The 24,418-nt window shown below is 38.1% G+C and overlaps 1 protein-coding gene across 3 annotated transcripts; it reads right to left on the minus strand.

Moving 5' to 3' along the window:
• Positions 1-3,093: 3,093 nt before the first annotated feature.
• Positions 3,094-24,187, minus strand: GOLGA5 (golgin A5). 3 transcript variants are annotated; one of them, XM_083366756.1, is made up of 13 exons: positions 23,989-24,187; positions 21,390-21,997; positions 19,342-19,560; positions 17,467-17,686; positions 15,920-16,043; positions 13,776-13,979; positions 12,456-12,755; positions 8,841-8,939; positions 7,895-8,120; positions 6,020-6,125; positions 5,688-5,751; positions 4,564-4,684; positions 3,094-3,821 (listed from the first exon to the last, which is right to left on the minus strand). In XM_083366756.1, exons 2-13 carry the CDS (start codon positions 21,949-21,951, stop codon positions 3,760-3,762), a joined length of 2,307 nt encoding a protein of 768 aa, XP_083222882.1. In that variant the 5' UTR covers positions 21,952-21,997; positions 23,989-24,187; the 3' UTR covers positions 3,094-3,759. The 3 variants fall into 3 exon arrangements, with proteins under 3 accessions (XP_083222882.1, XP_083222884.1, XP_083222883.1); XM_083366758.1 differs by lacking the exon at positions 4,564-4,684; XM_083366757.1 differs by lacking the exon at positions 3,094-3,821 and having other exon boundaries at positions 4,570-4,858.
• Between the last annotated feature and the right edge of the window lie 231 nt (positions 24,188-24,418).

Raw genomic sequence — 24,418 nt, forward strand, 5'->3', positions numbered from 1 at the left:
AGAAAGATTTTGCTCAGGTTCAAAGTTCTTATGAGGCTTGTACATTAGTAGTTTTTGTGGGGTGTGTTAAATACTGCTTCTGCTAGGACTATTCAGTATAAATACTATTAATAATATTAAATGTTATGAAATATCAGTTCATACATCCTTATTTCACTGAACTTGTACAAACAGTTGAAAAAAAAACCACAGGTTCATTAAAAAGCAACGGAAAAAATACATTCAGTAAAACTCTTTTGACCATGAATTTACTAAAATTCTTAACATGACTTAATCTCTATTTTAAATATTCCTATTGTTAAAAGCTAACTGCAAGAAAAGTCAGTGTAGATTTGTGCTGTAACCTCTTTATTCAATTGTACATCAGTTATGCTAATGGTCCCACACTTTCTGATTTAGTTGAAGATCATTTGTTTAGCTCAGTAAATATTCATAAATTTCTTTAATCCAAATTATGGATATATAATCTGTAAAGTCAGATTACAGAGTTCTACTGAGAAAACAGAGCAAACCACATTTAGCAGATTTTATGTGCACTTCATATAAATATAAAATATAAATTTACACATATAAAAATAGTAATTGCAGCTCACCCAACTTGGGTTCTTAATATTTTCTGTCTTTCAGGCATTAATTTAAAAAGGATATGTAAGAAGTAAGTTATGACATAGAATGGACATTTCTGATCACCTAACCAGACTTTCATTTTCAATGGAAAACATTATTATTAAAAAGTAATGAGTTCATTGAAAATGAACTTATGAATAAGGTTGATCTGGAATGAAGGAAATACTCAGAAACATGAATTTCATCTTTATTCTTGATAAAATAACCAAATAGCTGTTCACACGCAACACTAAATCATAATACGATTCCATTTGGGTTAGCATTGAATAGGCTAGTTTGCATTCTGCCTCCCTGTGGATCATGAACAGAATTTTATAAAAGTGTTCTAAACTGGCAGATTTAATGTTGGGTAGGTTATATAGAGCTTTATCAGACCATCATACTTTCAGTTTGCCCAAATAGATTATTTGCCCATCAGTCCACTTTGGAAATCAAATTGGAATATTCGTCTTTTTTCAAGTCTAAACTAACATTCAGACAGTACAGTGAATACGTTTAGTGTTTAGCCCCTGGAAGAGAAAACTACACTGCCCTGAGAGCTATATACAAGATGGGCAATAATTAAGTATGCTATCCCTTGAGTTTCTATATATTATGAATTAATAACAGTTTCTTCATTTTCCCCTTACATGTAATGTAAAATCAAGTGTTTTGCTAGCATTTCTCCTTTGCTTTTCTAAGCCATATATTTGTCACTGTGTATTTGTAGACATTCGTCAGGTTATTGTTTGGACAAAAAATTGGTCTCTTTGGAAAGGCTGTTGTGAGACATAATTTTGAGGAACATTTATTGTAATAATGATAAATTATGAATTTAAAAGCCTAGGTGGTCACCCATGACAGCAAATTTGAACAGCAGTGGGTTATATAGACAGCTTAAGAGCACACTTGCACCAGAAAGTTTAAATTCTATTTTTTTAAAGTGAAATCTATCTCCATTAAAAACAGTTTATCATCATTTTTATGCTGCTCTGGCTCTTTCTTCAAGAAAGGCAAAATAATATAACAGTTATTAAGTTGTGTGGCTTGTAGAGTAGCATTTTTGCATTTAAAAGCCTTCTCTTTGCAAATGGCTGTGATTGTGGTATTCGTTACTAAATATGCTAGAGATTTACGATATACACAAGGCTATGTAAGCTACTTCAGCTGCTATATCTGCTTTAATTTCATGTTAAAACTGTGGATAGGAAAGGTGTATATGTAGCAAGGATGCCCTCCAGTGGGAAAAAAAACCCCACCCTCATTAAGTGCAGAAGCGTTACTGAACTTCCTGCTATGATAAGAATGGTGCTATTTTCAAGTACGGGCTGCTGGTACATCGAGAATGTTTTGCATCTAACAGAAAAAATTAATACCACTATTTTCCCACATCTGATCAAAGTTTTCCCCCATTCTCTAGCCTGGTATTTAGTGGAAACAGAAACAACTTTGAATGAATATTTATTACTGCAGAGAAAAAGAGTACTACTTATATCCCGGATGACAGCAGTTACTTATATCCTGCATAACTAGACGCTGTAGGAAAAAGAGACATCACACTGACATTTTATGCAGCAGTTACATAATGTATGAACAATATACATACGTGTATTCATAATTAAGACAACTGCATTTAGATCTGTGGGAATCTGTGGGGGAATTGGCAGCTGGGCTGGAGGGAGGTGTCAAGCAAGAGCCGAGCTTGGTATTTATTGCATACCTGAAAACGGCATAAGCATGACCTCCCCCAGAATCCATGAAGCCTTGCCTGGTCATTCCCAGGGGAAGACAAGCAGTCTGGTGAGATTCTTGTAACATAGATGCCAAACAATAAAGTTCAAAGTGTTATTCACAAGTGATTTTGGTTGCTGGTACCTGACAGAATCTAACCTAATTAAGATTCTCAGTTAACGAGGGAGAAAAATTTTGAAGTTATGTATTTAACAGATACCTTCGATGTGTCCTATGGCAATTGTAATATGTGAAAAAAGTCTCCTGGCTAATGTAACAATGCCATACAAGAACAACAACAACAATAACAAAATATTTGATTTGCAAATTGAAGTTGAATGAATGTGGAGGAAGAAATCAATGGTAGTAATAAGAACCCTCGAAGCAATACCAAAAAGCCCTGTCTAGATACATGGAAATTTTGAAATTAGACCTGAATATTCTGACTTTGCAAAAAGCCCCCTTACTCAAAAGTGCCCACATCCTCAGACATTACCTTAACAGCTCTTAGGTCCTTATTTAGGACTTGAACTGCTACGTTTTTACCAGTCTCAGACTGTGAATCGAATTGGAGATTAAATCTATAGTAGTAGTAGTAGTAGTAGTAGTAGTAGTAATAGTAATATGATTCTGCAGTTAATAAATACTCTGTTAAGGGCCTTACATATTAAGATGAATGCTGTGAAAATCTGAAGCCAAAAGAATTTTAATAAGACAGCTAATAACAAAGTCAAAAATGCAAAGATCAAAAGGCACTGAATTTTACAATTCTTTATGAGCTCTATTGTACATGATAATTAAAATACGCATTAACAAGTTTTCTGTATTACCATGGAAAATAAATTTCTGATATGCTGAAGGACCATATTTTAAGAACCACATCATCTCTCTTCTCTTCATTAAAGCTTTTTAAAGAAAAGCATTCTGCAAAGCAGCTGTCAAATCCATAATATATGGAACACTTTAAGCTAATTTATAACATTTACAAAGTTAAAAGGTGCACTAAAGGGAAAAAAAGAATAAAATCTTCTCAGCTTCTAAGTACATTTATTTTTTGGACGATAGCCCTGTAGAATCAAAAATACATTATGTTACATATACATCTATAGTCTTAAAACCAGGCTTCTATGCATATATATGTTTTGACACAAGTGTACCACAAAAAGAGGGATGAAGAAAGATGGTAGTAGCAGTTCACTTAGTAGCTTTTCCCGAAGAAGTTGCTTGTTTTTACAGGTACTAAGCTTAGATCCCCTCGTGTTATTTAATTATGCTGAAGCAGCCAAAGAAAAGATGTAATGGTTGTTCAAATATTGACAAAAGCTTTTCTCTTCAAAGAGTCTTTATTGGATTCTTTTTCAAATTCAGTGTATGTTGCATAAACGAATCTCTTCCAGACTGGTCTACATCCCACTTGGATTATCATGATGCATTTCTGGTGTGTATGTAAGTAGAACAACCATGACCCAAAGATGAAGCAGGACCTGTCGAAAGAAAAAAACAGGAATAATGCATGGTACTTTAAATCAAAATAAAGTAAATAGTTTAATGGATGCAAGCAATATGACTGACCTAGAAAGCTAACTTTGACTGAATTAGAAAACTAAGAGGGTCAACCCCTGGCTACTACTTGGAGAACCATCTGAGAAATCCATAGCTAAACTGCAGACTATATTGGGGAGCCAAATAAATATTATTTAAGAAGGCAGTGGCAAACAATTTCCATTTCAGGTCAAGAAAACTGCACAGAAGTAGCCATGTATCAGGAACTGTACTGGATTTGAGAGTAACTTTAGCTTTTTTTATACAAGAACCAAAGGCATCAGCAGGGACTAAAGGTAAAGGTAAAGGTTCCCCCGCACATGCGTGCTAGTCGTTTCCGACTCTAGGGGCCGGTGCTCATCTCCGTTTCAAAGCCGAAGAGCCAGCGCTTGTCCGAGGACGTCTCCGTGGTCATGTGGCCGGCATGACTAGACGTCGAAGGCGCACGGAACGCTGTTACCTTCCCACCGGAGCGGTCCCTGTTTAAAACAGTCAGAATGGTAGAAGGGGCACCATGACGTAAGCTCTACCCCTTTTGTGTGTTGACATGTGCTCGGAAACAGGTTAAGAATGAAGCAAAAAGCTTTACATTTAACAAGGACCTAAATATGAATCACTATCCCAAATGCTGCCTGCTGCCCTTCATTGTAACATCCCTTTTCCTGCTGTGCTGCCCTCACTCACCAGGAGAGCCAAATGACTCACAACTTGTGTGCTGAAATCTCCCTGGATAGAAGTCATCTACTTCTGAACTTTCGAGTTGCAAACATTCGCTGTTACAAACAAACCTGTCTGCAACTCCAGCCTAGAAATGTCCCAGGAGGCAGAAGAAAGCAGGGAAGAGTGAATTTACTGTCTGCCGCATTATGTATGTTTGGCAGCACCATCATTACTCGAGATGCCACTGGATGTTGCCCCCTCCTATCTGTTCGCTGGTTTTGTGGTACTTAGTTTGCAGCATTCTTCCTTTGTGTAGTGGCTAAGGTAAAAATTGTGCATGTTTTTTTATAGCTGAATGAACAGCCGCACAGAATGCAACCTGTTTGTAAGGAGAGGACTGCCTGCATTGCTCTTTCACAAGCAGGACTAAATATATACAATAACCATGACTGCCATCAGTTACCCTTTAAAAGTAACTGAACTATGGTGTCTATGGAGATTCTCATTCATCCAGATCATGGCTGTCCCACAAGTGCTTTTTCAAAAGGCAACTGGACTTTGTTTTTCGCCGAAGACGTTTCACTTCTTATCCAAGAAGCTTCTTCAGTTCAGTTCAGAACTAAAGAAGCTTCTTGGATAAGAAGTGAAACATCTTCAACGAAAAACAAAGTCCAGTTGCCTTTTGAAAAAGCACCTTTGGAATAATGAGCTATGGAATTTTAAAGACTTTATCGCTTGAAATGATAGTGAAGAGTAAAAAGACACAAAAATGCAAAATCTTCTTTAAAAGGTAAACTTGCATTAGGTCCATCCTGCTGCACAATTACAAGAAGCAAATCGTGTAAATTCTTATTTTTATCCCACCCTTATTATTTGTACAATTTCAACTCAAGGCAGTACACATATCCAACACACCTTCCTCCTCCTATTTTCCCCACAACAACAACAACAACAACAACAACAACAACAATCCTATAAAGTGAGTGGGAGCAGCTGGCTTTTATGTCACTTACATTTATACTGAATGGTTACGATTAATGACACCTCACCTGTTTTTTATAATTCATTCACTGTATATCAGATCAAGATGAAATAGTATATAATGAAAATTGTATATGATGCATTATGAATACGTTAAGAAGACTCACCATGTAAATGATTACAAATACCCTGGCAATGGGATATCGGCGCAGAAAGATTCCAAGTCGAATGCTGTAACCAATTACGATAAAATAATATTAGAAAATACCCTAGCATATATGTTGCACTACAGATTTGCATAAAGACACAATCAGATTGCACGTTTTAATGATAATTCAAACATCCCAATCACTCAGATTTTTCACAAGACCTCTGCAGATTTTGGTTCAACATTTTAATCAAGATATCCACCACAATATCAAGATTTCTTTAGACGGTCTTCTTCATGGACAGAATTGCTTCATCCAAGCAATCTTTCTATTCTCTGCCTTCTCCTCACCTGAACTGGTCTATCGTACTTGCAGCTTTGCGAACCTTGCCATACATTCCTGCCGCATTCACATCGAGGTCAGCAAAAAGGACAGGCACATTTCGCATGCGAGTGCCTAGAGTAATAATAATTTAAAAGGCAATTAGCGGCAGTAAAAATGATTTATAAGCTGTAATAAATGTTCATGATATAGATGTTTGGTGGGTCGAATCCCGAGTGCCGCGTAACAGAGTGAGCGCCTGTTACTTGTCCCAGCTTCTGCATACCTAGCAGTTCGAAAGCACGTAAAAATACAAGTAGAAAAATAGGGACCACTCCGGTGGGAAGGTAACAGCGTTCCGTGTGCCTTTGGCGTCTAGTCATGCCAGTCACATGACCACGGAGACGTCCTCGGACAAACGCTGGCTCTTGGGCTTTGAAACGGAGATGAGCACCGGCCCCTAGAGTCGGAAACGACTAGCACGCATGTGCGGGGGAACCTTTACCTTTTTTATATAAGGTTTGACGATATAATGAGAAAGCAAAGTAGAAACAGGCCAATTTTAGATGCGTGATTTTATAATGCTGCTTGTATTTTATCACGACTGCTTTGACAGAATGGAAATATCAGACACATTTAAAAGGACTTTGGGTGAATATGTGAGATTTTTGCATTCATTTCAATTTTATTTTACTGAAATACTCCATAGCGCAGGCAATCTATGTCTGAAACCATCCTCGCAGCAGAACCCAGGTTGCAAAGCTATTGTCAGAATTACAGTGGCCTATTAAGAATCAAGTAATAGCAGAAATCTTTTGGAAGAGCTCTCTCAGTACTATAAAATAAAGCCATTTGAGGTAAACAGTAATTTTGTAATATGTTTTGCAACATGGAGATCTACACTGTCTCTGTTTCGCAGGTTTTCCAATGTGAATTTCCCTGCTTCTCTTATTCGTTTCATCTTATTAAATTTTTATGCCGCCCCACCTCCCCATTTTGTTTTATGTAACAAAATGGCTCATCTACATCCACAAGGGAAGATCAACTAGATGAAAAAAAACAACCAGAAAATATTGGGAAGGCAGAAGGGAAAAGGGAAGGGAAACCAGGCAGACTGAACAGCTCAGAGGCTGTTGAAAGAAAGAAAGAGGGAAAAAAGAAGGAAACGATGAACAGAGGAAAGGAACAGAGGAGGATCGATTGGAAGGACTGATTGGTGTCATGGCAGGAACATCAACATTAATTTGTTCAAGTCGGTATTTCTCAACCGTTCAAGTTTTAAGATGGGTGGACTTCAACTGCCAGAATTCCCCAGCCAGTTGCAATAGTGGGAATTCTGGGAGTTCAAGTCCTTCTATCTTAAACTTGAAAAGGTTGTGGAACACTGTGTTAAGTTTTCCAGTGTCAGGACCCACCCCAAACCACGTCTTAGGAAGACAAAACTCTTGGAGCCAAATCTTAGTCCAAAAGAAATCTTTACTATGACATGCTTGGTTGTAGGAATACAAGACAGGACTTAATATTGTACTGCAAACTAAACCCTTATAAAGAGTTCCCGGTTCAACCCCCCCTTAACCCCATTTGGTCAGTCCCCCATCATTTACCTCGTATCATCCCTCTCGTGGGAAAAAGGAACTTAGGACCTTTTATGTTTATTGCTCTCTTCCATGACACAAGCCAGATATTCCTACCCTAACCCCCCCTTTTGTTTCCCCAGTTCAAAAGCCTTCTCTTTTCCTTTGAAATGCCTAATACAGGTTCAATACACATCCGTTCCCTCCTCCTCGGGAGATGGCAGGATCCATGGAATAATGTTTTAAACATACATTTATGAATATGATATAAATGGATTCTGACATCCAGTTTATTGGGATATACATTCAACAATTCATTCCTCATTTTACCTTCACTGTGATCAATTCCGGCCATATTAATGGAGGAGCCATTTGCCGAAGCTCCTTGGACCGTTTTCAGCTGCTGCTCCAGTCGTTCCAGTTGATAGACTAAAGCATTTTTCTCTGTGCTGAGATTCTCCAGCATGGTTTGTTTCTGAATTAGCGTTTCCGTCAACTGATGCAGCCGATTTTCTAACTCTGTTTGGCTACTGCTGCTCAGTGTTTTGTTCGTTAGCTGCGGAGTGAGCAAAGTACATTGGAAGAGGGAAAGAGTAAGCACCTTCACTGGGATGAGAGCAGACTGAGCTAAATGCTTTTACTTGCATTTTGCTCTACGCTCTGGCTTTAGGGTGAAGCACATAGCCCGGCGTTCTTTCCCTTGGAAAAGCTGGGAGTGGGGGAAGGATCAGGACTTGCTACCAAACAGGCACAAAATGCTCTTAGGCAGTAGAATTTGACAGGGTCTCATCCCCTCACCCTTTCCATTTTTGGAAAAAAACTGCCAGAGGGAAGAGGCAATGGGGCTGCCTAAAGGTGAGCAGATTCCACACGACATGCTCTACCCAGCATTTCCACCACCACCCTAAATATGAGAGATCAGACTTCGCAGAAGAAAGAGAGGTGAACGCATTCATTTTTTTTGTTAAAGCTTGTCAATCCAGAAGCATAAATCCAAATGTTGGACATATATTCCATTTAGCTTCGCCTTCAAAGAAAGATCTCCCTGAGTCAGCATAACTTTGAAATAAATTGCCATTTGACTGACTGTACCCTTACTTTAGGTTTTTTTTCTTTTTAACTGATTATTTTTATTAAGGAAAGATAAATATAATAATTTTTTAAAGGTGAACCAATCTCACTTCAGGGTTAGCTGGTACGATGCTACAGGGGCACGGTCAAAAACTCTGGTTGTTCAGATATGTATGTTGATTACAAAATTAAGCTAATCCATTACCTGATTTCTTAGTTTCTGGATCTCCTCCTCTCTATCTGTTATTCGGCTTTGCAGAGAATTCTTCGTCCTATACAGTTCTTCCTCAGTATAACGGAGTTCCTGGAGAAGTAGCATATCCAGCAGCAATTAACATATTAAACGTCATGATACAGCAAAACATAATGGTACTACTGTGACCTATTTGGGTTTACAACTAGAAACGTACTGTCTTGTCTGCAATTGAAAAGGCATTGCTGAAGCACTGAAACTCTATATTAAGATCATAATGAACATTTAGAAATTCCTAAATACAGACAACTAATTGCAAAAAGCGGTATTATTAGTGCGGACGAGTTTCAACATTTATTTGAAATGTAAAAAGCTGAAAGTATATAGATATTCCTTGGCTTTGTTTCTACAGGTAGTCCTTGTCCTATGACCACAACTGAACCCAAAATTTCTGTTGCTAAGCAAGACAGTTGCTAAGTGAATGTTGCTCCGTTTTGTGACCTTTCTTGCCACAATTGTTAAGTGAATCACTGCAGTTGTTAAGTTAGTAACGCAGTTAAGTGAATCTGGCTTTCCCATTGATTTTGCTTTGAAGAAGGTCACAAAAGATGATCAGATGACTCAGGGACATTGCAACCGTCATAAATGTGAGTCAGTTGCCAAGTGTCTGAATTTTGATCATGTGACCATGGGGATGCTGCAACAGTCGTGCAAAAAATGGTCACAGGTCCCTTTCTTCAGTGTTGTTATTAACTTTGAATGGTTACTAAATGAACTGATGTAAATTGAGGACTAACTGTATTTCTTCCATAAAGGTATTATAAGACTAGTGATCTCCGTGACAATAAGGAAACTTTCAGAATTTTATAGGTAGTCCTCAACGTACAACAGGTCGATTAGCAAACTTTTGAATTTATGACAGATCTCCCCAGGACCACTTATGACCCAGGTTTGAAGTTCTGATGGTGTCCGCTTGCAGTCATGTGGTTGCATTTCGAATGCTCAGCATTTATTGCTATTTCCAGTGTTCCACGGTCACATAATTGCAACTTATGATGTTTTTTGCAGGAAACCTGCATTTATTTCTGGCTTCTGGGAAAAGGCGCCCTTTGGAGACAATGGATTCACTTAATAACTATGGTGATTACTTAACAACCACCAGCCTACTTAATCACCAGCACAACGTATGGCCATAATTCCGGTATTCCAGTGATGAGATTGTATGCTATAGTGGCTGTGACTTAGCAAAGGGATAAGAGAAGTGTGGATGTTAAACTGCACTTTCTGTCATCCTAGCCAGAGTGACTAATGGTGATGGATGCTGTAAGTTTGAGTTCAGCAAATGTAAAGTCACATTTTCAATTGACTTAACAGAGAGCACTTCTATTTAGATAGACCAGGAAACAATTTTTTGTCTCTTTTGCTCTTCCAGAATAGAGTGGAGGACACAAAGTAATTACATTTGTAAAAATGAACAAAAACCCAGTGCTCCTAAGTGTACAGAACCCCTACTTGCTACTTTAAAGCCATTTCTACATAACCATGGGAGGGGGGAAAAAGCTACTCTTTTAGTATGTCATTCTTTCAAAAATTAAAAATATAATCTGAATAATTGCAGAAAACTAAGATTCAAGAAAGAGTGATGGCAGATCTACACTAAACAAAAGACAATTCCATATGACATTAATGGTGAGGACTGGGCAAAAATATTGCAACCATGTTGATTTTTACAGATCAGATGCTACAATTCAGCTTTTCCCTACAAACCTGTAAAATAAGCAAGGGGTTTCCTCAGAGACAGAATATTGTTTTTGTCTCAAACCTCTCTTGGTCTTCATTTTAGCACTGTTTCAGCATGATATATTCATTCTCATATCATTTATCCAAGGTATTATTTAGCTCCGCTAAATGAATAAAACAAGAATACTCAAGGGAATTAGATCTAGCGCTTATATGCCAACACAAACAAAACAGATGAGATTCAGGGCATTTCAAAGTATTTTGAAATGGGTTAAACATGATCAGCTATAATAAAACACCGCCATATGGCTTCAAGATATAGAATTAATATTATCTTTTGAAAGAAAGCATGGATCTTTTGCTTTTTCATTAGTTCAATTCGACCCTGTCCAATTAATATGGAGTTTCTTATGAAACAGGTAATCTCCAAGATAAATAATCAGGGAAAGCAAATTAAACACCTTCCCTTTGACGGTTTCATCTACAGCAACTGTTCACAATAACAATAAAACCTACTGAATACAAGAAAAGAGACTTATTTTCAATCAAATAGAATTTACAGAAATTTGTATAGAAATCCTATTGTGACAATTTCTAGAGATCATTTTTTGCCAGCTAATTTTTCATTAGAGGCACCCAAGTGGAAAATTTGTGATTTAGTTTGCCCAAATAAGCAGTTGTGTGTGTTTAGGAGCTCCATAACACAATCCTTAATAAAACAATGACAACTCGTTTCAAATTTGCACATTATCCTGAGTTGACTGGATACAAAGATGCCCAGGGACAACTTTTAACTAGGCATTTGCAAAATTCTTTTGGTGAACAGAAGAAATACGTACTTGAGTAAGAATTGCTCTTAAATCCAGTCAACTATTGAGTTAGATACAAGTTTGTTCAGAATCAGGCAATACTGCTAAACACAAAGTATCAAAATAGCTGCCTAAACAATTTTGCTCGCTCACAAGAAAGTTTCTAACTATAGATGTTTTCATCTGTTTAGCATATGGCTATGGATTTTTCTAAATTTAAACTTCAGAAGAGGATTTTGTACATTTTTAGGCTACTATACCGTCATAGGGGTGACAAGTCCTGCTGACCTTTACCGATCTCAAAAGGGAAATGTGGTTGGACTAGCAGAGAAGCCAAGAGCTACCATCTATAGCCATGTTTTTTTTTTCAAACTTTAACATGTCTGGACTTCAACTCACCCAATTGGGAGTTGAATGAATGTTGGCTGGGGAATGATGGGAGTTAAAATCTGCACATCATAAACTTGTCATGTCTGAAAAATACTAATCGAGCCTGGAAAGCTAAAAAAAACACCATTTCTATACTGATGTAAAAAAGAAAATGACACCGATGAATCTAAGTCACCAAGACTGAAGTTGACTTGACATAACTTTTACCTTTATTGTTGGCTTTCTAAATTGTACTGATGCTAAGAAAATTTGTCACTTAAAACAGAATCCTACATCCGTCTCCCCCTTAAGCCATAAGTTTATTTATGCTTTCCTTTTAAAAAATAAAATAAAATCCTGCTCTAGGAATAATCCCTTTTGATCTAAGAGATGTATTTGTCCTTTGTGTAGCACACTGCCCTAAAAAAAAAAAATTAGTTGAGAGGGGTCAAAAGATGCACAGAAGCACTGATTAGGGTATGGTACATATGGTCCGTGATCCAGTATTTGATCAATAAGAGTACTAACAATGTTGATACCGATCATTACACATATATGGCTTTTCTTTTAATTATGTAATTCCAATATATATCTTCCCCATATATGACCCCCCCAAATATATCAATACATACTGATTTTTCATGAGATTTGAGAGGAGAGCTCCTGAAAGACCACTCAGCAAGCTATTTCAACTCTTCCCAATATTTACCTGTTTCTGCCTCTCTAGTTCAGCCTCTACTTCTTGTTTGGCTGTTTTGTGCGTCGCAATCTGATCCTGCAAATCTTGAATTTGCTCTCTTGTGGAGTCAGCTTCAGTGATCTGCTGTGCTTCCATATCCTGTAGTTCAATTCTCAGTTGTTGCATTTGGCCCCGCAGCTTCTGTACTTCTTCCTTTTGCATGTCCCGGTCATGCCTCAGTTCCTCTAACTCCATAATGCTTGCTGTTTGACTATCCAGACCTTCAATACCAGAGCCTTCTTTCAGACTGTTGATCAACTTTTCCTTAGACTGAGATGCAAGGACAAAATTAAGGATAAGCAAAATTGCATCACAACCCTTAGTTTGTTAACTGTAATCAAAAGGCAGATTGTAAAGACAACAATGGAACCCTATTTGGGCTCAGCATCAATACTCTGCTTTGGAGCACGAAGTTTCCATATCTAACATCAGTAATTGCCTAAATATAAAGGTCAGGAATTTATGGACTTCTAGCAGGGATGCGGTGGCTCAGTGGGTTAGGACGCTGAGCTTGTTGATCAGAAGGTCGGCAGTTTGGCGGGTCGAATCCCGAGTGCCGCGTAGCAGAGTGAGCGCCTGTTACTTGTCCCAGCTTCTGCCAACATAGCAGTTCGAAAGCACGTAAAAACGCAAGTAGAAAAATAGGGACCACTACGGTGGGAAGGTAACAGCGTTCTGTGCGTCTTTGGCGTCTAGTCATGCCAGCCACATGACCACGGAGACGTCCTCGGACAAGCGCTGGCTCTTCGGCTATGAAACGGAAATGAGCACCGGCCCCTAGAGTTGGAAACGACTAGCACGCATGTGTGGGGGAACCTTTACCTTTACCTTAGCAGTAATTGGAATTTTAATCTCTCATCACTCACTACTACTGCTTGCGGAGGATAAAATTGGTGGGAATTGGGAGTTGAACTCCAGTAGAGTGGGACACAGGTTCCCCATCTCAAATAAACTATATGGCAAATCTGAGCAAAAGGTACATGACATCAAGCTGCCTGAAAACATTATTTAATAAAAACTTATGATGAAACTTTTCAAGCTGAATATAAAATTATATCAAATGCAAAAAAAAATTTTGACAAAGATTTTTCAATAAGCGATCCCTATTGGTATTTTTTAGTCCTTTCAAAACATGCTAAAAGACAAACCTAACTAACAAGTGTTTTATATATTTTTATTCTATTAATAAATTGCACCTGTTTGTTACTGCAGGACAGCCTTCCCCATTTGTTTGTTTAGCAATGTCAGGACCTGGACTTTGTTGAACAGGATTACTGTAGTGAGCGTTACCTGAAGTATGCGTGTAGCTTTCTGCTTATAGTCCACCAACTCTTGCTTAGCAGACTCCAAGTTAGCTTTGGCTATTTTCATTTGCTGTTGAAATTCCTCTGATTTCCGTTTCTCTTCGACATATTTCCTCTCGGATGCAGTTATGGCTTCAGCCAAGTTCTGACGTTCAGCTTCCATTTTACTTAGGCGAGTTGCAAATTCATTCTGACAGAGAAAGTTTTGTTTGGTTTTAGTACAAAAGAAATAAATAAATGCTTGCATTTGTTATTTTAATTTATTGTAGATGAACAATCATAATATTTATTTATTTAATTCCATTTATATCCCGCCCTTCTCCGAAGACTCAGGGCGGCTTACAACCTTAGCAGTAATTAAGAGAAGAGTTTGGACTAGTCCGGGGGTAGGCAACCTCGGCTCTTTTATGACTCGTGGACTTCTGGGAGGTTGCCTACCCCTGGACTAGTGGGTTAAGACACCAGGCTAGAAATCAGGAGACTGTGAGTTCTAATCCAGCTGTGAGTGTGAAAGCCAGCTGGTTGACCTTTGGGCCAATCCTTTCTGTCAACCCAATCCACCTCACAAGGTGGTTGTTGTGGGGAAAATAAGTGAAAGGAGTATTAGGTATGTTCATTGCCTAGAGTTATAAAAAAATAATAGAGGCGGGATATAAATAAATACATAAATAAGTGTATGCATATATGCAAAAATATTTTATGTCACTCTGTCAATTAATAGCTGCGTAAGATAAAATGGTAGTGCTGGTCACAGAATTCTAGAGCTCACAGAGATGTGGAGCAGGGTTGAGATGAAGAAGTACAGCACTCATGGTCCTACTTGATCTCTCAGTTGCTTTTGAGACCATCAATCATGGCATCCTTCTGGGCCATCTGTGAGGACTGGAAGGTTTTGCAGTGATTCTTTCCCTTCCTCTGGTGAGCGGGGCTGGTAGTTATGTTAATCCCAAAGGCTTTCTTTCCACTGTGGAATGCAACGGGACCTAACTTTTATTATTATCAGCTGTTATTAGTCTATTGCTTGTTACTATTCACATTGTTTTATGTTTATGTTACTATTTACTGCTTTAATTTTTCTTGCTTACTGTCCTAGTGAGTATGCGACTTAAGGGTCGCTTGTAGCTGAAATGGCTTAGAAGCCTAAATGGATGTGAATGGATGCACAGTGAAAGGAGGGGAAACAGATTGCCCAGACAGACTGACTCTAACTCAATACTGATGCTTGAGATTTCATATTAATACAGCAGTCTAAGATATACTGCTTGAGGTCTGCTAACTTGCTGGAGTACCATCCATCCACACGGAACGGCCTTTTGCAATCTAAATGAGTGGACGTTAGCTTCCAGACTTCTATAGCAATGTTTGGCTGGGAAATTTGAGAACTGAAATCCAGGTATCTGAATGGAAGGCATTCTTTTGTGTGAGTGTGTGTGTGTCTGTGGGGGCGGGGGAGCCCTGATATGAAGGATGGGATAAGTAGGCTCAACTCTGATTTCCCACTGTAGACACATCCTGAATACGAGGGTAAAAATGAATTTTGTTCCTTTCCCAGGATAACTTACAGTAGTGGCTAAAATTGTGGAAACCTTTTGGGAAAAGTATACAGTAGAAATGCCACCTTTGGTTAAGTTTCCGTTGATTTTTCTTCTAATTTCTTTATAACTGTAGCTTTGTTCACTTAATAATACTATTTTACATCACTTTCTCGGCAACCAGTCAACTCTTTGCACCATTACTTTAATTTTATTATGTTTTACAAGCTCACTAAAGGAAAGAACACAAAAAAACCCAACCAACTTGATAGCGGTCACATAAGACACTGACAAATGTCCTCTTCTCAGCTTCAATACACGACATCAGTAACTGAATCCTACTGTGATCTGATTGGCTCATTGCCGAAACAAGATGACACCCGATTGGCTCTCTAAACTATCTGTGTTTCAAAGATATCTGAGCTTTCAGTCTAAGCACTTATAATTTGAACTTGGATCCGGATGGTGGACCTTAGGAGTCTGGTCAGAAACAATGTTGATCTAATAAATCTGAAGTGTCTCTGTCTCTATTACTGAGATATAGCTCTTCAATCAGTGGAAAAAAATGAAGCAGCATTCCCTGGGACTGCTATCTAACCTGCATCTGCTTGTAGTTGTCTTGCTCCCGCCTAAGAGTTGACTCCGCTTCATGTAACCGTTCCTGAAGAGTCTGAAGGGCTTGATTGTGCATGCTGTTGCCTTCGCTATTGTCCTTTATTATTCTGTATTGGCAGAGGACAAAGATTTACGGAAACATCTTTTAAGAATCATATTCATCTTTGGTGGCCTCCCGTATGTATTACTTCTCTGTATTCTGCAATGCTCGCTCTCCATCACTCCACATCCTCTTGCCATTCCCAACATCGGTGCCGGTATTGGCTTACAGCTTTTGTTTTATATAGATATAGAGACGTATTATCCTTGGGTTATAAGGATGTTCAGAATTTGGTTTCAGTTGGGTGGGTCATTTAAATGTTTGAAATAAACAAACAAAAGACTCATGCAAATCCTTTTTCAATTATGTGTAAGGATGTGTGATACAAAGCAAGAACTAGCCTTGCTTTCTAGCTCATCAGAACACAGATAAATAATAATGGATTTAAGTGGCAGAAAAGTGGTTGATTGTGTTAACTGTATGTGTTCAGAGATTAGACAACTTAACTTTAAGTCAGAATTTTGCTGAGTAGGATGCTGGACCCAATGGCCTAAAAGGCCTTTACCAACTCTGTGATTCTAGTCCAGGGGTAGGCAACCTCGGCTCTTTTATGACTCATGGACTTCAACTCCCAGAATTCCTGAGTCACTGACTCAGGAATTCTGGGAGTTGAAGTCCATGAGTCATAAAAGAGCCGAGGTTGCCTACCCCTGTTCTAGTCAATGACAGAAACATTGTTTTTTGAAATATTTAATCCAATCCATATTTCTTCTTTCAATATTACTTTAATTTGGTCAACATTTTTTTCTATTAAACAAGAAAAAGACAGGAGTGGAAAGGGGGCTGGGTGAGGAGAGCCAGAAGTTTTAAGTCACAATGAAAATTAACCTCTGCAGTAATCATCCTAACCACCTGAATTTCTAAAATGCCTTCTTTCCCTTCTATTTTCACGGCATGATCCGTCAACATAATTTTGCCCATTTAAAGTCAGGGGTGCAGTAAACAAGAGTACAGGAAGAAATGAAAATACTTAAATCATGCCTGGAATTATATTTTAACTGAGTAGTTTTTCTGCTTTGAATAACTTATATTAATCTGAACAAAGCCCACACTCTCTTTCTGAATGTAAGCAAAGTATCCACAGAAAAACTAAAGTAATAACTTCCACCAAATGAAAAAAACAACAACAGAAAATTGGTTCCTTCCCCTTTTGTTTTTCAAGAAGAGAAAGCAGAGGATAAAGAGGAATCCCCTACATGTCAACACATACCTTTCCTATTAACATATTATTTAAATTAAATGTTGGAGAATTAAGATCAGCATACAGACACATATATCCACACACAACTATTTGGGCACTGAGCTTAAATTAAAAAAAAATTGGGATGCAAAAATAATTTTAACAAACAAGAAGGATGGATAGCCAATAAATTTAAACCTAAACAGCCTGATCTCTCCAATAATACAGTGACGTGATGGATGCTGAATACCTGGATTTTTCATTCTGCAGAGTTTCCAGGGCTTTATTGCGTGAACTCAGAAGTTGATCAGCCTCCTGTAATCTCACTTTGAGGACAGCCAGTTGGGAATCCTTGGCAGCAGCAGCTTCAGTCAGATCATCAATTTGAGCTTGAAGTTCCCGAACAAGTCTGTCATTGTTTGAATTGTCAGCATTCCACTTTTCAACTCTTGCCCGGGCATTGGTTAATTCTATAAAGTTGAGGTTGGTAAATATCAGTAAGTTTATAATCCGTATTATTATGTATGCAACATGATTCTGTCAGTAATCAGAAAAAAAATATTTGGTTCATATGTTGACCCACTAAGCCAGTATTTTTTAAAAAATTGTACTAAATGGCTTGGGTTCGGGTTATTTGAGGGAACACCTGCTGCCAGCATCAAGTTCCCTTCGTCCAGTGCGCTCACACAGGGGTCTTCTCAGGGTGCCGCCGGTAAAAGATTGCCGGCGGATAACACCCAGGGGGAGGGCCTTCTCTGTGGGTGCGCCTGCCCTCTGGAACCAGCTGCCCGTGGAGCTTAGGACTGCCCCTGACCTTCGTTCATTCCGCCGGGACCTGAAGACCTGGCTCTTTGAGCTTTCCGGCCAGGACTGAGGATTTTTAACTGGGGTTTTTATTTTTAGGGATAATTTAATCTTTTTTAATTGTTTTTTTTAACTTTTGTATTGGTTTGATTTTAAAATACCCTGTAAACCGCCCTGAGTCCTTCGGGAAAGGGCGGTATATAAATCTAATAAAATAAAATAAAATTACCGTACTTTGTTATTAAGACTATATGTCCTGGTTCAACCATAATGCTTAAACCAGAATGTCTGGATTTAATTATCCAACAAATCCACAAACAAACTTTAATTATGGCTTAGCATAATACATAAATTCAGTCATGTTTCCTGTCATCTAACTATTGTAGGAGAACCGGTTTGGTGTATTGGTTAAAGGAATTGGGCCAGAAATTGGAGAATGTGAATTCTGATCCTGCCTTAAGCATGAAAGTATCTGGATGACTTTGGGCCAATCACTCTTATTTCTAGAAAGAAGACAAACCACTTTCAAAAAAAGGTTGCTATGGAAATTCCAAGATTGACTTGAATGCACAAATTATACAATATGAAACAACTATGGTTAGGATATTAAATCATATTGGAAATGATCATTACTCCTTTTATTCTACCACAAACCTACATGAGTTCTTCCATTTTTCTCTTGAATTTGATTACTGGGTTTGAAATGACAGTAATCTTTGAAAATATCAATCAGCTTCAGATCCTGCTTATACTGACTGACAAGGCTTATGCCAACTGAAATAATGTTGCATAGAAAAGCAAATAATGGAAACAAAGGAGGAATTCATGCAAGAAAAGAGAAGATGAAGAAACGGTGCACGTTCTATCTCAAGTCCTAATTAGGAGAAATATTATATTTTAAGTCTAACATGGAGCTATGGCATTATTAGGGATGGGGGGGAAAAGCTTACATATATGAAGGTACCAGGTACATACCAATAAAACCACTAGACGGGTGGAAGTAAATTACGGAATGAGACATATACATTTGGCTATCCAGGAAAAAAATGAAAAGAGCTCACCCAAAGGAAAAAAATTACTTTTAGTAATCCCCGATTTATCAAGTTTCTATGTGAATGTCATCCCAATGTGCAACAAAAGAGAATACAGAATACAATTTGGTCTACTTCAAAGCCATCATTTAGCATTTGGCTTTGCTATAGAATACAAAACATCTTGTTCTGATGAATGCCACTTTTTTTTTTAAAGATGGTTCCCACTTGGATTGGACAGATCAAAAAAGGACTTCTTTAACCAGCAGCCCACCACACCTGCACTCTACCTGTTTGGGTTTCTTTGGCTCGCTGAATCAATGATGCCATTTCTTGATTTAAAGATTGCACTTCGTTACGCAGTAGCTGATTTTCAAGGCGAAGATTGGACAGTTCGTGTGATTTACCACCATTAAAAGTAAGATTGGGATTAATTTCTGGGGTTTGCAATGAATCCTTTTTAATATCCACATCAGTCTCCAATCCAGAACTGGAACTATCAGATGTCTCTATACAAAGAGATTCATATTTAACAGATCCTTTCTTTCTTTCTCTGTTCAATTTCTATGACAAACTATATAGCTATTGAAAGTCCCACCGAGTTTAACGGGATTGCTACAATAAATAATTGTACATTAGCTTATAACCACAAATATTAAAAAAAAATCATTACCAAAATAGTTATAGCATGTCTATAAACATTATACACTCTAACTTCACATATACTATAAGCAAACCAAACTTCTGACATTTTAAATATAGATCATACATTAAGACTTGTTCATTTATGACCAACAGAATTAAAGATGTTCAAATGCTGGGTAGGTCTCCCATCTTCAAAAATGTAGGCAAAAACTGCAGTTTACATATAAGTGCCTATAAATGCACTTGCATGCAAAGTGGCAAGCCTCAAATCACAACTGTCGCTGTGTTCATTTCAGCATACTGAAAGCCAACAACCCCTGTTGTTGGTTGGGTCTTACTCTGCCTAACAAAACCAACTTTGCAATAATAAAGGTAATATATAAACTAAGTCTTACAACTAGAAATGAAAAAAAATGATACCTTCTAGATATTTTGGATTATAATTCTCACAGTTCAGGGCCAATTTCCATGCTGGCTAAGGCCGATGGGGGCTGAAATCCAAAACATCTGCCTATTGCTGTCACATCACTTTTCACAGTACACAAATAAAAGGAAAACTATGTAGTTTCACAGGTAATTAAAACGGTTGCTAAAATAAGCACCCCTGGCTTTTTGCTTCACTAGTTCAGTTCCCACAGTTTTTTTAATTTTATTTAGCAAATAAAATAAACAAAAGGGATAAACAAAAGTTCAGCAAGGGTGATAAGTATTTAGCAATATGATGCATTCTTATCATAAGGAAAGATGGCCACCTACATGAAACAATGAAATGTAGTAAAATGGAGCCTATTTCCAGGAAAGACTTAAAGGCTTTTATACAACATTTTGGAGCATTGTGTGCCATATTAATAAACAGATACATTTGGATTGCTATTTTAAGTACCTATATCTCTGTTTGCAAGAGGCAAGTAAGGCCTCAAATTTAAATGAGTTTCAAAAGTGCATCATGCATTTTACAATTTGCAGCAATACTTTTAGAGAAATAAAAATAAATAAAAACAAGACAAAGCTTCAAAATTAGTAATGCAATACTGACTCGTCTATACACGCTCAGTATGGATTTAAATGATTAAATACTTAATTTATTTAAATATTTGAACTTGCATCGCCATCTCAAGGGACAGGGATTGCTGGAAAATTATAGAAATAGCACATTCAGTGAACCTGTACCAAGAAAATAGAAAACCCTGATATTTTTACCTTTGCTCCCCATGGACTAACATCATTATTATATTTAGTAAGATTATATCACCTGCTTTCATCCTTGAAAATCATTTTCTCAGAGGGCAATCTCCACCCCTTTATAACTTAAGTGAATGCTGCTTATGAAACAAGCATTAGGAAATCTCACAATTGCTAATTTACAAAAGAAGCTTGGTATGAATGATTTGTAATCTATCTGCAATCTGGTGCTTTGAGTGCAGTTCCCAGAATGGGGATTTGGAGAGCTTCTGTATTAACCCATCTGGAGAACAGGTAAACATGGCTTTTCAACAAACTATCTAGATGCTTTGATTAGAATTTAGGAGATATTCTGGACTGCGGCTCATACGCTTATATAATCTTACTTTAGCCAACACAATCAGAATGGCACTGGATGATCATCAATATCAGACCAGGATCCTGTCATCACTAACACCCTTCAAAAGAATCCTTAAAACATTCCTTAACATCTGTGGTTATGCTTAACTACCATTGTCTTGACTTCGAATGGAAGGCTCTTCCCCTGTTTTGATGCTGTGTGAACTTGCTGACACAGAGCTAATACTTGAAGTCCGAGAATGATTTTGAACAGTGACTGCTTTGCTCTTCTCCCTTTTCAGGTCCTTTTTCCCATTAGGTTCTTTTTCAGAACTATTCAGAAAGTCAAACAGGAGTTCATCATTTGGTTCAGATTTTTTCCTTCTCACAAATTGGAAAGAGGGTCTGGACACAGAAGCTGCTTCCGTGGATGGAGATCCTTCCACAGAGGCCCTGGGTGCTACCTTAACATTGGCAGTTCCTGCTAAAATTGTTGCCTTCTGATGTTTAATGTTGTCTGCTGATGATGAGATAAAGCTTGACGTAGATGACGCATGTCCCTGCTGTTCTCTGGTCTTATATGGCTTGGGATACACACTGACATCATCCATCTGGCTACTAATGTAGTGTACACCGCTTGCATTTTCTTTCTTGCTTAAAGCTGATGCAGCTCCTTGGTCTACTCTATTGAGAAGGTCCTCTGCCTTGCCAGCCAGGTCAGCAAACCAAGACATAATGGAAATCAAAGAGTATATGGAATTTTGTCATCCAACATTCAACCTGGGGAAGAAAAATACAAAGAACAGAAAAGCTACAGCACAAAGTCACAGACTAAATGTCAAAAACAACAACAAAAAAATGTATCTTCTGTTCTTTGAAATGTAGTAATGCAATCAATATAGTTTGCCTTTCCCATTCTGCATTATATGAGATAAGATACATTAGTACACCATCCCTGGTGTACTAAAGTACCGTAGGATGTCAAAAGTAAGATAAAAGCATAGGTTCAAGCTGATAAAATATGCAAATGTTTCTCTATATTTTAGAAGAGGGCTGTGGAATAGTCAGGCATTAGATGGAAAAGGTTCGATTTACGTCACATTTTTTTGCTCATAAATTAGAACCCTTTCCCTTGCATTTCTAAATGATTATGGCATCTCTTTAAGGAATAATTTGCCTTAAACAGGAATCAGTTGTTTTGGTAGTACAAATGACTTGCTGGTGGTTGATTTGGGGTACAGTAGTAGGCAATTGGCTAGTATCAGCCAATTACTAGGAGACATGCAGATCTAAGCCCAAGAACACAATCCAGTTGGAAATTTGTCTCTGCAATTTGCCCAAGCTACACAAGAAACAAACATGGATATTTCTAATTTGTTAAATTTAGGGAGAAGGCTGAATTCAGATGTTTCATTTCTAAACAGTTATATCAAGAAAATATGTGCAAAATAATACTGGTGACATATCTGTATGTGACAAACTCATGTATCTTATCGCTGGTGAGAAATATGAATAGAAGTCAGTCAAACTATTAAAAAGTTCATTTACTTTAGCTTCAAACATAATGCAGGACATTATGTAACATCCATTCATTTAATAAACTATAGAAACAATTGTGATTTTCCTCTCTGATTCTTATCTGCATTATTACTATACGGGCAATCTATACGTTATCTACCCATATGTTACCTACATTATTACAATTATTATTAATTCTTATCAGGAAGTCCAAAATGCAAACAATTTCCTAAGTAGAAAATCAGTCGGGTATAAAAGATCATGTCCAAGTCTGAACATTCAATTAAAATTGTTTTACTGCTACTCATGTTGATGCATAAAAATAGTCTCAGTTAATGGTTAGTATTTGCTAGGAGTTAGAAAGGATCAAAGGAATTCAAAGGGTATGTGTGTGTTGGACTTGTGGCTATGTAGAGATTCTATACCAGGGGTGTCAAATTGTCGGCCCATGGGCCGGACGTGTCATGAGTAATGAAACAAGAAAGAAAACAACCAAGCTCAGAGAGCATCAACCCTTATTTCAACCCTAAGCTACAAAATGTTCTCCTTTAAAGAAAAAACTTGTTCAAAAACAGAATTTCTGGTAAGCATGTAAATGGCATGGGCATATAATATTTACAAATACTGTATATTATTTGGTGCCACCTCTAAGGATAAATTGATAAGAAAATGGAACAACAGTGAAGCATTCCAGGGAGCTAAAATAAGAATATTTTGTACATGCATTTGGTTGTTTGCAAAAGCTCTTGGTATTAGTCTACTGTACTCAAATTTGTCTATTCTCTGTTTTACTTTTACAAAAAAAATTCAATCCATGCATTCAATTTTATTCTGCCCAAGATTTTCTCCTACTGTCTACCTGACATCCTCACTTTGGGCCAGATGCCCTCCCTTGTTCTCTTAACTATCCTTAACTTTTATCTCTTTTTTCCACCACCCCACCCCCACCCCCCACCCTAGAAGGACGCTGATTTTTCACACTATCAGTAAACAGCCTGTTAAGCCTGCTCCTCTTTTATTTGACTGGGTTTCTCTGTCTTTTCCAGATTCATGGCAGCTTTTCAACAGGTAAAGAGATCTCTGCTACTGCTGAACGATGACGCTAGCAAAACCTGCATTGGCTGAACATTGGCAAAAGACACGAGACAGGTTTGAGTCTCAGACGCAATAAACTCTCGGGTCTTTATTCCTCTTCCCGCCCCTCCGATTTCCTCCATCTACTCAAGACACCCACCCGCCACACACACACACACCTCCGGTCTTTTAGGCCTCTGTTTCCCCCGGATTTCTTTCGACACCGATTCTGCCACTATCCCTATTTAATCAAGAGCCCAAAGCGGACTCGAAATATCGAGACGGGATGAAAAGGAGGCAAACTTGACAGCGGTTACCGCCAGCCCGCAGAGGCAATCCGGATAAACCTTCCGGGAGACGTGGCCACAGGAGGGCGGGCACAAGGACCCAACGGAACTTCTCGCTTTCCAGCTTTGCAAGGCGCCGGCGCGGACAATACCTGCCGGGAAGTGATGCAAACACGCATGCCCGGATCTGCGCGCTTCCCGTGGACAATGGGGGCGTTCCGGGCAGGGAAATGGGAAAGAGGTAGTAGGAATAAAAATCACGTTTTTGATTGGAAACGCCAAGGTGATACCGACTACGCGTTTATGACGAATATGTGCGCTG

The sequence above is a fragment of the Vipera ursinii genome (assembly GCF_947247035.1).
Source record: "Vipera ursinii genome assembly, chromosome: 1".
Lineage (NCBI taxonomy): Eukaryota > Metazoa > Chordata > Lepidosauria > Squamata > Viperidae > Vipera > Vipera ursinii.